General features: G+C 37.7%; 2 protein-coding genes across 2 annotated transcripts in view; both read right to left on the bottom strand.

Moving 5' to 3' along the window:
* Positions 1 to 6,949, bottom strand: part of LOC125227012 (sodium/potassium-transporting ATPase subunit beta-1-like) — a 28,663-nt gene extending 21,714 nt beyond the window's left edge. Inside the window, exon 1 of the mRNA XM_048131201.1 lies at positions 6,767 to 6,949. Within this exon, the coding sequence (XP_047987158.1) occupies positions 6,767 to 6,917 (151 nt within the window). The 5' untranslated portion in view covers positions 6,918 to 6,949. The remainder of the gene's footprint in view (positions 1 to 6,766) is intronic.
* A 2,311-nt stretch (positions 6,950 to 9,260) lies between these two features.
* The window catches only part of LOC125227379 (sodium/potassium-transporting ATPase subunit beta-2-like), a 41,481-nt gene continuing 34,107 nt past the window's right edge, over positions 9,261 to 16,634 (bottom strand). Inside the window, exons 3-7 of the mRNA XM_048131684.1 lie at positions 16,178 to 16,322; positions 15,095 to 15,278; positions 13,735 to 13,840; positions 12,628 to 12,796; positions 9,261 to 10,170 (exon numbers count right to left, since the gene is read on the bottom strand). Of these exons, the coding sequence (XP_047987641.1) occupies positions 10,067 to 10,170; positions 12,628 to 12,796; positions 13,735 to 13,840; positions 15,095 to 15,278; positions 16,178 to 16,322 (708 nt within the window). The 3' untranslated portion in view covers positions 9,261 to 10,066. The remainder of the gene's footprint in view (positions 10,171 to 12,627; positions 12,797 to 13,734; positions 13,841 to 15,094; positions 15,279 to 16,177; positions 16,323 to 16,634) is intronic.

The raw sequence follows: 16,634 nt of genomic DNA, 5'->3' as shown, positions 1-16,634 counted from the left end.
TGCCTGTGTTGGGTACATAATTTGTTTCTTCAGCGCAACTTTCAACACCGCCCTTTGTGCTCTTTCCAATTTCAGTAGAGTGGCAGAGGATTGACCTCCCCATGCTAAAATGCAGTAATTAATTATAGACTGCCCTAGTGATAAATATATAGTTTTTAATAAAGAAAATTCAGCTGACTCTCGTAACATTTTCATTATGTGAATCAGCTTTCGAACTCTGGCCGAGACTGCTGCCACATGCTCCTTGAAGTTTAGTTTTTCGTCTATGACGATGCCAAGGTACTTAGTTAAGGTCATTCTGGTCATGTGATCACAGGCACAGTCTGTGTCTAAGGAATTTACACAATTGACCCTGTGAATTTTAAGCTCCCGATTTGCTCCAGGTGAAGAAGCCGAAGTCTTATGAAAACATAAGAAATTAGTTTTTGATGTGTTCAGTGTTAACAAGTTCTGCTTCAACCACCCTGCCACTAACGTCATACCTCGCTCGACTTGAACATAGACGTCCTTCCATGAACTCCCGTGAAAAATTAAAGCCGATAGATATCGTCACTACTTTAAAAAAAACTTGTATCTTCGTCTGTCAATGAAAGAAAATTGTAGTAAGTATGTATGGAATGCATATAGACTTACTGCGTTTTAACTTTGAGGAACAGCGTGAGATACGAGATTTTTTAAAAGTAGTGACGATATAAATAGGTTCATTAACATACACAATGTTTTGACTCGCTTTCGGTAGTGATAAGGTAACGGCTAGCGAGATAAGGTATGCCTAATTGTTATTTTAATAACTTTCTGCTCGCATAACACAAATTGTTCTCTTGAATACCTACTTGAAGAGAAGTCCTGCTAGATGTACCTACTGCTAAAATGGAAAGGAGCCCCCCCTTTCAATTTGGGAATTTTAGTTAAATATAATAATAATTACCTAGATTTATCAAAAAAAATTGTCCATTCAGAACAACCCAGTTAAAAGATATTGCGAAAAATCTTTAAAATCGAGGTTCCGCTCTCGACTGTTTCCTCCTTCAAAACTTAATCAATCGTAACGAAATTTGAGAGTCTGAATAACAATGAAATTATCTGTGTCGGACCATTTAGTTTTTTTTTGGCTAATTGTTACAAATTTTGAATACCACACTTTTTTTGCGCCATAATCAAAAAGGCCGTGTTTGAAAATTTTTGATGGGCTCTAGCATCTTTAAAAATAAGAATATCAAAAAAAATCATAATCAGATAAAAATAATAATAATCTGTGTTGAAAAAAAAAAATCTGTGCTTTATCTTCAAATACCAGGAAAGAAATAGTCGAGATCGACAGCGTTTGTATGGAGAATTGACCCCTACCACTCCTGTATCGTCTTAAGGTCATGGTCACATTATATTTAAATTAAGGGTGATCATGCACGTTCTGTGGCCTATTTCACAACAGTGACATTGTCGCACATAATATTGACGCTGAGTAACAATGTTACTTATTAAACCAGAAATAGGCACAGTAGTCGTCAGTAGTGGTCAGTGTCAAGTGTCAATGTCTGTGGTGAAATAGGCCTCTGGAAGTTGAGGACCATACATATCTGGGACCTGGGCTGGGGACATAGCCGAATGGCACAAACGCTCACGAAACGAAATGCTCGTAGACATCTATCTCTATCGCTCTTGCGTATTGGCGCGACAGAGCTAGACTACTTTTCGTTTTCGTTCCGCGTCGCAGAAATGCCATTCGGCTACAACACCTGAGTTTAGATACAATCATAAGTGCATGCAAATGCGCGGTTTAGTTACCTACTCTGCTATGCGCGTGACCTAGACCATTATGACTTTATGACATTATTGACTTATTGTAGCTGATGATTGATAACATTAACATTCATTACATAATTGGCAACATTGTAGCATTATTCGAATCACATCCAATTCTGACTTCACGATTCGATTAATTTCAAATGGTTTGACCTTGTCAATTTATTTCAATTTATCCATGCTGACGATTGTAATACTTATACAAATGTGCCGTTCTCAAAAAGTACCACTTTGTCGCTTAATGCCCCTCTAAAAGCTCGGCCACACATCTGCGTTTTGGAAGCGCAGCGTTCGCGGAGCGCAATGATGGCAGTGCGCCGGACGGAGCAGATTGCGAGCGTTCTCAAAGAGGATCGGCGTCTCATGCGCGGCGCATGCGCCGACGATCCGCGCGCGTTCTGCACATGGTAACTTCTAAGCCTATATTTTGCAACTGTAAACTTTTAATAAGTATTGAATGACACATATGACATAAGAAATCAAAACAGTATTTTGGAATAAAACAGCTAAATCGTTAACACATTAACATTTAAGATCCATATTCAGACAAGTCCGCTCACAATGCGCGCTGTGTTAATGTGTGACCGCGCGAGCGTATTCAGAGCGGATCCGCTTTGAATGCGCTCGCATTCCGCTACGCTATCAAAACGCCCTATGTGTGGCGGAACCTTAACCGTATATCCTAGCATTTTTCGTCCTTAACATTTTCTTTTGTTTAAGACCGATTAACATTACATTAACACTAAGCTTTATGCTTTATCCAAGCACTTTTTTTATTCTTATAAATATAAACTGACTTTTATTGAACAACACAAAACACTTAAAATAATAAAAACTCTTAAATTAAAATCTTACAAATAAAAGATTTGCCAAGTCTTCGTTGTTGGGTAAGGTGCCCAGAACCAGAAGGCTGGCCGCATTACTTGCCTTATCCACGCTGGATAAGCAAAAATGCTGATCCGCTGGCATTTCTCCGACGCCAAACGAAAGCGATATGGCTCTGTCCGCCAATTTGGCACTAGCGCTTAATTGTGCCATTCGGCCATCCGCTTATTCGTCCTTTTGGCAAGCGTTAATGTTGGCCATTTTAGGTACTTGGAATAGTCACACACTTTTAAAAGTGGTGGTCAAGTGGTTGTCTAAGTCTAATATGACAAGTTGGAAAGCGACTTCCACAGCTTCCACTTGTAACTTCTCACTTTCAGTTTTGAGAAATGAGCCCCTGGTCACATCTCGGCAAAGACCTTTACAGGGGACAGCTCAATCACATTTTTTGCCATACGAAATTAAACCTTATTACTGAAACAGAAAGTCGATCGTATCAGACTGAGGTTCCCATATTAGTAGTATTTTTATCTGCGATCAAATTGATGGTATCCCCAATTTATGACAGTGATGACGTCACTGAATAATGTTGACATTGCAGCAAGTGCGAGAGGGACACCAGCCCAAACAATTACCTCTCATGTGGACACACTTTTTGACCTAACTAAACAATCTAGTTTAATAATTCTAAATCTATGCATCTCGGACACTGGCGATCAAATATATGAAAGAGGTGCGTTCCTAGCACACATTCTAAGCTCGTGTAGGTGAACGCGTACCATGCTTGTATGAGTGAGATATGACAGGTTGACTGTTCGCGTTTTTGACAGGCGGTAACTGTGTGGTAACCGAGAGGGGGTGGGCGGCGCTTTCAGAGGGGAGCGGAAGTGGCCATACTGTACGATAGTAGGTTCTTTATTATACAGTGCCCTGGTAAAGCTCAAACCTAATGTAGTAACAAGCGAAGTGTAAATGGAGAAAATTTGTAGCTAACCTAGACTCCTATTTTAGAATAAAAAGTTTGTTTATTTATTTTTGCATACTTAAATAAACACGGCACAGTAGTAGAAACGCTCTAGCCAAGCGAGACGAGATGCAATATATATTATCGACCGGATCTAATTGCAGATAAAGTTGGTTAGCGTAGGTCCGAACATATCGCGAATTTGCTGAATATTACCTGCTACTGCGAAATCTAATAACTTTAGACGAGAAATTCTTGTATATTTCTTTATATACACCGTGTTTTTATTGAATTCCGTTAACTTCGGCATATAGTTAGGTCCATTATAGGAAACAGAATAGCATAGTTTTTTTTTAATTCGTAATTTTTTCCGAAAAATCCTATACCTGCGATAGATGTTACATCAATTGCTGTTAAGAAACGGGCTTTGTGTGTTCGATATGTAAACAGCACTAACGATTTCGCATAAATTTGTGTTTGGATTTTCGTGGGTGAAAATCAATCTAGTCTTATGTCAGTTATACATGTCCCAAGAAACACATATTATTTTCGAGATGCGGTTTTCTTTATTTATTTATTTTATACTACGTCGGTGGCAAACAAGCATATGGTCCGCCTGGTGGAAAGCGGTCACCGTCACCTATGGACGCCTGCAACTCAAGGAGTGTCACGTGTGCGTTGCCAACCCATTAGAAACTTGTACACTCCTTTTTTGAAGAATCCCATACTATAGTTCATCGGGAATACCTCGGCAGGGAGCTCATTCCACAGCCGGAGCGTTCGTGGGAGGAAATTCCTCTGAAACCGCACGGTGTGCGACCATTAGATTACATATTTACTACTCTAAGTTTATTTATACGTAGCTTCACTTGTTATAAATACCTACAGGGTGCCGAAAAGAAAGGTCGGAAATGTAGAAATGCAAGTCGTCAGGAGCCAATCTACCAAAGGCGACCGGCATCCATCATTAGTAGTTCCATCAGGAGTGAAGGTTTTTTTGGCTGGCGTTCCGGTCGTCAAAGTTTTTTGTCCAAAAAAAGTTGTTAGAGATTGGAGAGATGCATCAAAGCATATCAAAGTTCAAACACCTTAAAGTGCATGAGTTTTGTCCCAAATAATATTTAATAGAATAGATACTCATGGTAAACTAGTAAGTAGGTACATAATCCATACTAATATTATAAATAGGAAAGTGTGTGTCTGTTTGTCTGTCCGTCTTTCACGGCAAAACGGAGCGACGAATTGACGTGATTTTTTTAAGTGGAGATAGTTGAAGGGATGGAGAGTGACATAGGCAACTTTTTGTCTCTTTCTAACGCGAGCGAAGCCGCGGGGCAAAAACTAGTAAGTTGATAAAGCTTAGCCGTTTTTTTGAGGGACGCATACGAGTAAGTAGGTACCTTACTTAGTCCGGGGTTTTGAATTTTAGAAAAAAAATGCAGGAAAAAGCAGTCTTGCCAAGAGAGACACTGACACTTGATTAGTTTCATGTGCACGGCCTACCCCGTTTGCAAATATAGGCGTGAGTTTATGTATGAACATCTGAAGTTTATCTATATTGAACATCTAATGTTTATGTGAGCATTTCTTTTTTTTTGCCAATAATTTTTTTTTTATTGTTTTAGGGAATTTTAGGTCAATTGTACTCAGAATCACGAGTACTTTCAATCTCACTGGGAGCTGGGAGACAAAAAGTGTCCCAGAATTTCCATACATTTTTGTTACTTTCCTCTTTTGTTACCCCATACAAAATGTACGGAAAATGGTAACAAAATAAGAAAAAATCGTATGGGACAATTTTTTTAACTACTAGGATTGAAAAGGCTAGTAATTCTGAGTAGAAATAGCATATTTTTTTTCAAAAATATCACATTTCATAAAAGTGGCAAAAAAAAAGAAATGCTTATGTATGAACATCGAAAATGGGTAAGTACAGTCAGCTGCAGAGAAAAGTAGACCCCCTGCATACAAATTTGTATAGGCAAGGGGGTCTACTTTTCTCTGCAGCTGACTGTTTAGTACCAAGATTATGAGAATAAGTGAAATGGGGTGAAAACAAGTTTTATTATAATCAACCAAATGAAGTTGTTTTTAAGGGTCAGTGGTCTGAACTGGTTGTCCGATACATTAGCTTAGGTACATTCATATGTATTTTTCCCCTCACTAGCTCGGAAACACATGTTTTGTCCTTTAATACCAGCGGGTAAAAACGCATTTTATCCACTAGTGGGTAAAGTAATTTGACCTTGAATAAAGTCAAATCAACTGCTTTAAAATTGATAAAAGTAGGTGAATCTAGTAATAAAGATGATTTACCACCTCTGAAACTACTGGAAGCAGTGTTAAACGCAACTTTCCTCGCTATAGTGAGCGGAAAAATTTTGTGTTACACTCGGGTGCAAATATATTTTACTTCTCGTGTGTTAAAAAACTCGCAAGTTCAGGATTCTATTCTAGAACCACTCGCTTCGCTCGTGGTTCAACTATAGAATCCTTTCACTTGCTCGTTTTTCAATTCCACACTCGGCGTTAAAATACAACTTTGCCCCCTTGTATAACAAATAACTATTAACGGCTTTTATACGGCATAATATGGATTTGCTGTAGGTAATCATACTAAAATTATGGATATATCGATTAATTACCATTATAGTACCTACAATAAATTGATGGGCATGAAACAAATGGGGAATTTACTTAAATATTACCTACTATCATTTTTAACCCCCGACGCAAAAACGACGGGATGTTATAAGTTTGACGTGTCTGTCTGTGTGTGTGTCTGTCTGTTTGTCTGTCTGTCTGTCACACACACACTCGCTTTCGTAAAACTAGTGCCTACGCCAAATCTTGGGATTAGTTGTCAAAGCGGACCCCACGCTCCCATGAGCCGTGGCAAATGCCGGGATAGCGCAAGGAGGATGATGATTAGTATATAACATTCAAATATGTTAATTTTTACTCACTAAATACTCGGGTTATTGATAATAATTAATATCTACCTAATCATAGTTAAATGTTATTTGTCACACCTGAGCCTTCTTCTAGATTTTACGCCAAACTCAACCAAATTCACATTACCAAAAATAACACTATCTAAACACGCTGTTAAAAACAATAACATAAAATGAAGGTACATCGCAATATAAATATTTACATCCAAACAGAACTTACCCCACCGTTTCGGCGTGCGTCCCAAAAAACTTCTCTCCTCAGGATTATATATGGCTTTTCCGATTCTTTGAAGCAGTGGACCCGTCGGCGGCGGCGCTCGCACCCATTCCGCCAAATGACCAACGTCCGTTCCATTCGATTTACCCGCCATTTTGAAAATAGAATACACGTGCACCCCGCTCGGCGTTCGGGAATCGACTGGCGAGATTACTGAAATCTATGCGCGTACGCCGCTAAGCCAAAATGGCGTAAGTGCCATAGAGTTATTATGAATGATTGTTTTTTTAATTGCGGGCGCACCACGTGTATGGTACACACGTGCGGGATCTGGGACGGGTAAATAAACATGTTTAATGGGTTTTTTGTGGTGATGCGTTTGGTTTGGGATTTGGATAATAACGCCTTGAGACCATGACGGATCTGTTCGTCTAGTAATAATACACTACCAAATAAAAAGAATACATATAGGTTTTATTTTTTATTTCTATCTTCAGGCGACAATTCCTTGTTTTAAAATAAGTTTTTTTGCAAATCATTTTTGGCACAAGCTTTTATCGCCGACTGTACCTTTCTTTCAACAGTCATCTACTGCTCTCCGAGACGTTTCCAAAATCCCCTTACTCTACGGGGTACGACGTTTCATGACAAAGTTCCTATGACCACCTTTCTGCTCCATCGTCAGATCAGCTCCATGATACCATAATATTGTATTATCACTTGATTAACATATGCGTGCAAAATTTCAGCTCAATTGGAAACCGGTAAGTGGGTCAAATTTAGCTTCTACGTTTTGACGCACACTAACATAAGAACAAGGCAAGCCGAATAAAAGCTTGGAAAAAGATGTTGAGCTAGTTTAAATATTTATGTCCGTGATCTGTTTCAGTATATTTAATAAGTTAGTCAATAGAATAACCACATAAACCACATTTTAAAACCATTATATTATTGACGGATATAAATTACATTGTAACAAGGAAAAAGATAATAGCTAATTGCATTGATTTGATTTTTTATTTTATAAAAACTCTAAGGCACACATTACAATTGTCATATGATACAAAAATTATAAAAAAATAATATGTAATTACAATGGACGGACAAGTTACGCATTAAGTCTCGTTTTCGTCTTAAAATATTTGAGATATGTAAATATGTATAAAAATTCTTCATAAAACAATGATTTAGGTCAAAATAATATAATTATGTTCAGTAAAAAGAATAATCATTACTATCCATTTTGTGTTCACTGCAATTGATACCATTTATTCTTATCGTTTATTAAAAGAAAGGCACACAGAACTCGAAGTGTATTTTAACACTTAAAAAAATCGACTACTTAATTGATATCCTAAAAATATTACATATTAAATGGATAATTTTGGTTTATTTTCACATTAGGCTAATAAAAGCTGTATAATAAAAAAATAAAATAGTATTTGTAAACTAATACTATGCAACATAACATAATCGACATGAATTTGGCCTAAAGCTCCCCACAGACAGTCTTAAAAATTCATAATCTTAAAAAAAACTTGTATGCAATCTGACAGTTCAAATCTGTGGTGTCTTGTCAGTGTCATTTGAACTGTCAGATTGCATACGATATTTTTAAGACTTGAACCCCTCTTGGAATTTAGACGATATTTTTAATTGAACCCTGAACGCCGATGTCAAAGAGCTACTGAATTAATAACCTTATTAAATTTGTTAGTTACGGTTTAAATTGTCTGTGACGACTGTGACATATCGGTCACAAGGCATTCGAGGGGTTAGGGTCAAAACAAAATGTTATCAAAAAATAAAGTTCAAATAGTGCAGGAAAAGTGCTAAGATGAAGACATATTAAAATAATAATTATGAAATTCTAGTTGACAGTCTTTTATCTAAATCTATGGTTAATTGGTTATTGTTAAAATGAACTATTTAAAATAAATATAAAATGTTCACAAAGAATATCACACTGATATTGTAAATAATATAAAAACCGTAAAAAAGTAAAATTTTTGAATCTCAAACGCTCTTCGCCGTTCTAAACTCGTTGCATTACGTTGTTTTCCTCAGAATTTCGAACGGCGAATTCATGCGTTCCAGATTCAAAAATCGGTCCCCAGATCTTTTTTAGTCCTAATTTTTTTTATTTAATTGCAACAATACAGTGCGTAAACGTAATAAGGGCGATAAATGAAACCAGGCATATAATTCAATATTGTTATCATTAATTAAGAGGTGTTTTTGAGTTACTCTCAATTTTCACCCCATAGAGAATTTTTGAAAAATTTCCCAGCAGCAATGTACTGTAAACCTGGTTGCGATGACAATCAATGACAACTGTCAACTAGCGTTTAACGAGAGTGTGTTTGCATTACGTTGCGGGCCGAATTAATTTGTATGGATAAAAAAAATATTTCAATTTTAAGTAAAAGTTATCTAATTCCATTTTTTATGTCCTATACTCACCACCATTAAGAGGAACCTCTTAATGGTGGCCCGTATTAGGTTTACACCCTGTATATTTAAGACCCATTATATGATGTTTAAAGCAAATAATAGTAGTTGCCACTGGTTAGTATACTAACGTTTAACTTTTTAAAATAATTATCATCTAAGGAACAAGTTCTTTATAGGAAAGCACACAAAGTAATAGTATAGAATTTTAAATGTTATACATACGAGTACCTACTCAATTTGATAAAATCAAAACAAAGCTAATTTAAATATAGGTATATAAAAAAATAAAAATAAAAAAGCAAAGAAGTGGCCGTTCTAAGGTAAGTTTACAATCTACACTAATCTACAATACAAACCTTCATTCTTACAATAAAACACATCATTCTTTCAGATTAAAATGGACAATAGAGTATAGGCACTTCAGCTTACATAATTAATATCAAAAAGGACGGAGTTATATTAAGTGTATAAAAATATGTCTAAATCATTATTGCTATGGAAATGTATATGTATAAATGCTAGCTGAGATATGACGAGATTCATTGATTATTTTTAAGTCATTTTTGTCTACTGGAAAGACCATTAGGTCTACTGAGTAGACCGGTCTTTTTTTCTATAAACTTAACTTTACAGTTATTGTACAAGATTTTTTAACATTCTACGTAAGTTTAAACAATGGTCTTTTCAGTAGACCATATGTAAAGATTAATTAAGAGAGAAGTACATATTGTTTTAGTCTTTTATAACCAAAGTTGGTCTTTTCAGAATACAGTTTCACTATAATTATTTCCCTAAATCTAAAAGTCGAATTGATTTGCTATTCTTACTTGTACTAGTAGCTGTTATTGTCTACTCGATCATAATTTCAAAATGGACGATCCCTTGTCTCTCCTTCCGGTTATAGATGATGTTTTTCGCCCACGCTCTGCACTCAATATTGATTACTATGCCAGCTAAAAAGAAAAAAATAAAATTAGTGAGCATACAACTCATACAAGGCAAGCTAAGTGCTTATTGTAAGTTTATTTGAACATAGTATTTAAGCTACTGGCGTTTAAAGGAGGTTAAAAACGACGAGTCGCGTGGGTAACAATTTGAGGCGAAGCCGAAAAGTGTTAATAAAGACGCCACGTGTATATTTTGACTCAGTTAAACACCGTTGCATACAATACTTTTTCTACGACCATGCACTTAGTTTTTAATAGTAGAATAAATTTCATGAAATTCGCTGTTTCCTGTATTTTGACGCAAAGGTTTGCACTGCCAGCGCTCGAGCCAGATGCCCAAAGCCATCCCCCGCGGGCTTCCTGCGCACTCGCGCAGTAACGTTATAACAATGCGTTGCCATGGTTACAGAGCCAAACACTGCATTGTCAATTTTTTCGTTACTGCGCGCGTGCGCGGGAAGCCGGCGGGGGCTGGCTTTGAGGAATAGACCTTTAGTGCGTTTTCACATTATCCGGTCCGATATCGGATGTCGGAAGGAATTCAAAGGCAAAAATCAAAGATGGCGGCTTAAATGTATGGGATATCGGTCCGACACCTGATATCGGATCGGATTATGTGAAAACGGCCTTATGTAGGGTTTTAAAGATCTATGCACGACCCTGTAAACGACGAATAACAGTTCGAGAGAAAAAAAAATAATTTATTTTGAATTTGACTTTTGCTACAGAAAGCCGATTTTAAGAATATTGAATATATGAGCCACTAGCTTTTGCCCGCAGCTTCGCTCGCGTTAAATTTGATAATTGCTTAATGTTCCATACAAACTTCCACCCCCATTTTACGGAAGTGGGGTGTTAGAAAAGGACATAAAGTAGCCTATGTCACTCTCCATCCTTTCAACTATCTACACTTAAAAAATCACGTCAATTCGTCGCTCCGTTTTGCCGTGAAAGACGGACAAACAAACAGACACACACACACACTTTCCCATTTATAATATTAGTACCTATGGTTTCTCAATAAAAAAGGTACCACATTGTCGGATGTTGATATGATCTAATTCATATTGAAGCTATTATGGAAAATGCGCCTTACAACCCACAAGTACCCCTTTGATTGGAAATGGTACATATCAAGGCAACTGAAAGAAAATAACCTTAAGAATGTGTCCAATTATTTTCTTCAATGTTATTTAAACATAAGTTTCTTGATAAGGCTACTATGCGTAGATAATTTATATTTCAATGTCAAATAATACTATTATTACGTAGTTTAGTATGCGTTTCTAAGCAATCTAGTAAGAGTAAGGTATTTTAGTAAGAGTGTTGAACTAAAAGCGGCCAAGTGCGAGTTGTACTCGCGTTGCAAGGGTTCCGTATATCTCAGGAAGGGCTTAAGCGCCTCCTTTTTTGAAGGGTCTTAAGTAGTTTTTGCGAATAATCGATATTTTTAACAATTTTTAAAAATAACGAAACAGAAATGAATTTATATGTAATATTCAAACGCGCTCACACAATTTCAAGAGATTTGGTAGCAGCGGCAGTGAGTGATATTCGTAATTTGAGTTTTTGTCTTTTAAGTCCGACTTACGCTTGACTGTAGATTTCTAATAGATTTTCCTGTAATCTATAAATTGAAGGCTATCTCGTGTATTTTTTTGAAAATTTTACGCTTAGTAGTTTCGGAGATAATGGGGGAACTGGTAATTTTTTGCCTATTTTCTTAAATAACTTGAAAATTACTTTATTAAAAATTATAAAAAAATGTTTTTTGAAATACTTATAAAAAAAAAGTCTTTCATTTGATATGTAACACAATATAGTTCAAAAACCTTTGGTTTTTGTCTCGCGGCGACATACTCGCGGCAATCATGTGTTGGCCTACTGGAAGGCGTTGAACATTGTATATGAAATAATAACTAATAATTATGCACTTACTTCTAAGTTCTAGGCCTCTTTAGACATAAAGCGACGAGCGGGCTGTGATACCCCTCCGCATTTTCGTAGGGGTAGAAGTACCCCGGGAACCCTCTGTGTGGGTTTCATACTTTTGACCTTGCCCTTGCCGGGGTGGACTGACTGTCTGTCTGTCCATTTATCCGGCTGTCCGTCTGTCCGTCCGTCTGTCTGTGTGTCTGTGGCATCATAGCTTTCGACCGCATGAACCGATTTAGACATCGGAGGTTTTTTCAAAATTAAAATTTTGTTGCAGTATTTCCCCGATTTAGTCTGAATTGGTTTAGATGAATGTTACATATAATACGGGGAAATTAGCTAACATTACGGCATAATTAATGGAAGGTTTTTTTTTTAATTTGGATATGTACGTTATAGACCGAAGTTATTTTTCATCAACCCTCCCCACCCCTCCCCCCTCTGCGTCACCCCTCTACCCTCCCTCAAAGTGCCGAAAATCAGGTATTTCTCAATTTCTGACAAAACCGTATTAATATTTGAACTTACTTCTAGGCCTCTTCAGGTATAAAGCGACGAGCGGGCTAAGATACCCCTCAGCGTTTTCATACGGGTAGAAATATCCGGGGAACCCTCTGTAAGGCAGGTACTGCACGGGCCCGATATTCTCGCGGTCGGCGGGCGTTTCGCCCTGGCACGAGATCCAGATCATGTTTGTCTGGAAGTAACAGAAGATTTGTTATCTGAACTAGTGTGTAAAAGAAATTTGGAGATAAAATATAAGAAAATCACAATTAGAAATGTTAAAAGGCAATGGCACATTGTACTGACGCAAATTGCTGAACCCAATTGGAATTTTGATTTTATTCTAAAAAAACTCAAAATTAATTTATTTCGTCATCATGGGTTACAATAGATGTCAGTTTACATTATAAGTCCGTCCATGGTGTGCCTTTCGGCGTACGATATAAAAAATACTTATTCTAAAAACATTTACATGCATTAAATTAAACTAAACTAACAAATAAACAAATTGCAAATGTCAAAAGTAACTTTATATAATCATGTCGACTAACAAAGAGTGGAGAGGGAAAACCCAAACGCTGGATGGATTGTGTTGAGGAAGAAAGATGTGAGTGTTGAGATGACGAAAAGGAGAATGGAAGAGGAAGACTTTATATAATCATAACGTGGGATGTCGAGCAATAACAGTATTTAAATTGAAAATAAAATAATAATAACAATTGAAACATAAGATTGTGCAATCATTCATTACATTCATTAATAAATAAATTAATTAAAATTCAAATTTGATTGACATAACCGGATGGGAGTCGGCCGGCCGACACTCAAAAGGATAAAAGATAATGGTATATCAAAAATATTACTTTGCTAATTTGAAATTGATTAGCATGGGTTTCCGCAAAGTAACGCCTGAATCCATCGAAAAATAACTTTCATTATAAATTCAAATGTTTACAAACCTTATCAATGCAAAACTTGGAAGCCAAGTTAAGAAGTTACATAGGTTTTTACTTCTACTTTTCAATATCATCAATTCATCAGTCAAGTGCAATTGCGTCAAAGTTACCCTAACTTTGTTGCATGTACAAGGAAAAGTGAAATGTAGTAAAAGGGAATATGTTGTACACATACATGGTTGTTAGCGCTGGACAGTCCTCTGATATGTTGCTGCAGATCATCAGGCATGTCTGCAGGCAACTCATGTGGCTCGTAGAACTCTGGCCTCCATCCATATATTCTGGAAAGATAGAACAATGTATTACAAATATCACACATAATACATTGTGCAACAAGGGGAGGAAGTTGAATATTACTAACGAGAGTAAGTTAAATCGCGACGGCTTGCCGGAGTGATTTAAAGACTCGAGTTAGTAATATTCATACTCCCCGAGTTCCACACAATGTTTTTCATCACACTCGCAATGTAAAAAATATGTAAATAGATGTAAAAAAGTTAAGTACGGTACAAGAAATTTCATTATTCCCTTGGGAGAACGATTTTTCTACAACTCACGCTCCGCCTGCGTGCAATAGCACATTTAAAGTGCGGGTGTGATGAAAATGCCTTTACCGGGATTCGAACCCGGGACCGCGGCTTAGCAGGCAGGGTACGCCCTAGGCCCCACAGGTCGTCAGATCAAAGGAAATTAACATGTCGCGCGTGAAATTACGTCCCACGAAAGTGTATATTGCATCCTGGTAGGGTCGCCATGTACGGATGCCATTAGAGAAACAACAACTTCGACGAATATATAATTTGGTCTGTCTGATATTAGGCAAGGTACACGATTATATAGGCAGTGCTTACGTACTACTTACATAGGTAAATACACACTTTCAAGTTTCAGTGCCACTCTTGGGATAGATTTATACTTACTTGTTAAGTTTCAAAAAGATGCACGGCGAGCTCTTATCTCATGGAACGAGAAGTGGCTTTCCTCTGTACAAGGTTCGTATCCGCTACTTTACCAGACAGACTTTGCCAGAGGGGTGGGGATCTATTCCAGTCACAATTCTTAAGTGCAAATCTAGCTAGCTACCTAACACTAAAAACTCACGTTTTTGAGTTTCTTTTATATTTTCCCAGGATATTTATTAATACATTCACAAAAAATAGGCGCACTATGTCAGAAACCGGTCGGTATCTATAAGCTTGTATCGCGAGAACCCGCCCCGCGGGTTGTCCAGCATCTGAGCAATGTTTAATGCCTACCAGGCGGATTATTGGTTGCGAATGTGATAATATATACACAGTATAATAAAGAGTACTAGCGTACAGTATGGCCACTCCCGCTCCCCGCTGAAAGTGCCGCCCACCCCCTCTCGGTTACCTCACAGTTACCGCCTGTCAAAAACGCGAACAGTCGACCTGTCATATCTCACTCATACAAGCATGGCACGCGTTCACCTACACGAGCTTAGAATGTATGCTAGGAACGCGCCTCTTTCATATATTTTGGTCGTCAGTGTCCGAGGTGTGGTATAGACTTACTTGTTAAGCTTCAAGAAGATGCAAGGTGAGCTCTTGTGGAACGAGAAGTGGTTCTCCTCGGTACAAGGTTCGTATCCGGATCGGATGTCGACATCGCACACTTTGCCCGGGAGCGGGGATCGATTCCAGTCACAGTCGAAGATGTTCTGACCGGCGCCGGCGGTTTGGCCCTTTTGCTTGTATACTGGAAATAAATGATCATTGTTTTGAAGACGTTTTATTTAAGAAGCTTCAGGTTCTTATCTATGAAACATCAGGCCCCGTAGCCAAATGGCATTTCTGCGACGCGAAACAAAATCAAAACGCCGCAGAAAGGTAGTCTGGCTCTGTCGCGCCAATACGCAAGAGCGATAGAGATAGATAGCTACGAAAGAGATATTATCGTAAGCGTTTGTGCATTCGGCTACGCACCGCCGTATAGACAGACAAAGTCTAAGAAAAAAACGTACCTAAGAGCCCTAGAGAAAAAGGTATGGTGGCCTAGATGGCGTTACACCTTTGGGGAACGTTCGGTTAAATGGCGCTAGTATTAATACCTTACGTATACGAAGCCGCGAGAAAAAGGTAGTCCATACTAATATTATAAATGGGAAAGTGTGCGTGTCTGTTTGTTTGTCCGTCTTTCACGGCAAAACCATAAATTAAATATAACAAGATCATACCATCCCATACATTAAAATGCGACCGCCTACGAACGCGCTTACACTCCACCACACATAGATGGCGCCACAAAAAAATAAAATGCCTTGTTGCCACCGATTATTTGTAGATTGGCATTAAGTGTCAATTCCGAGCCGTAAATCTATGTCAAAAGTGACACTTAACGCCATCTACAAGTATAATCGAAAGCTACAAGACATTTTTTTTGTGGCGCCATCTATGTGTGGTGGAGTGTAAGCGCGGTCTTAGGCGGTCGCATTTTAATGTATGGGATGGTATGATCTTGTTATATTTAATCTATGGCAATATGGATGTGATATTTTAAGTAGAGATAGTTGAATGGATGGAGAGTGCCATAGGCTACTTTTTGTCTCTTTCTAACACGAGCGAAGCCGCGGGAAAAAGCTAGTTTATTATAATTACCTGATAAGAACTTTTTGAGTTCATCTTCCCAGTATTTGTAGCTGTCGTACCCGGTGCCTTTGTACCAGATGAGGGTGCTCCTGACATCGGGGGGCAGCGGCCGGAACCCGAGCCCTGGGCTGGTGCCGATTATGCTGTACTCTTGCTGAAATTGAATAATAGTTTGGTTACAATCAATAAGAGATATAATTGAATTAGCAATAAGTATTATAGTAGTAGTGTCAAAAAATAAATAAATAATATTAATAAATAAATACTATAGGACATTCTTACACAGATTGACTGAGTCCCACGTTAACCCTTCGAGTCCCAGCGACATCATATGATGTCAGTAAATATAAGTAAATACATATAGATGCTTGGGACTCGAAGGGTTAAGCTCAAGATGGCTTGTGTTGCAGGTACTCAGACAACGATATGTATAATATACAAATACTTATATATAGAATACACTATA

Source organism: Leguminivora glycinivorella, chromosome 6, assembly GCF_023078275.1.
Source record: "Leguminivora glycinivorella isolate SPB_JAAS2020 chromosome 6, LegGlyc_1.1, whole genome shotgun sequence".
NCBI lineage: Eukaryota > Metazoa > Arthropoda > Insecta > Lepidoptera > Tortricidae > Leguminivora > Leguminivora glycinivorella.
This window is presented reverse-complemented; position numbering and strand designations above follow the sequence as displayed.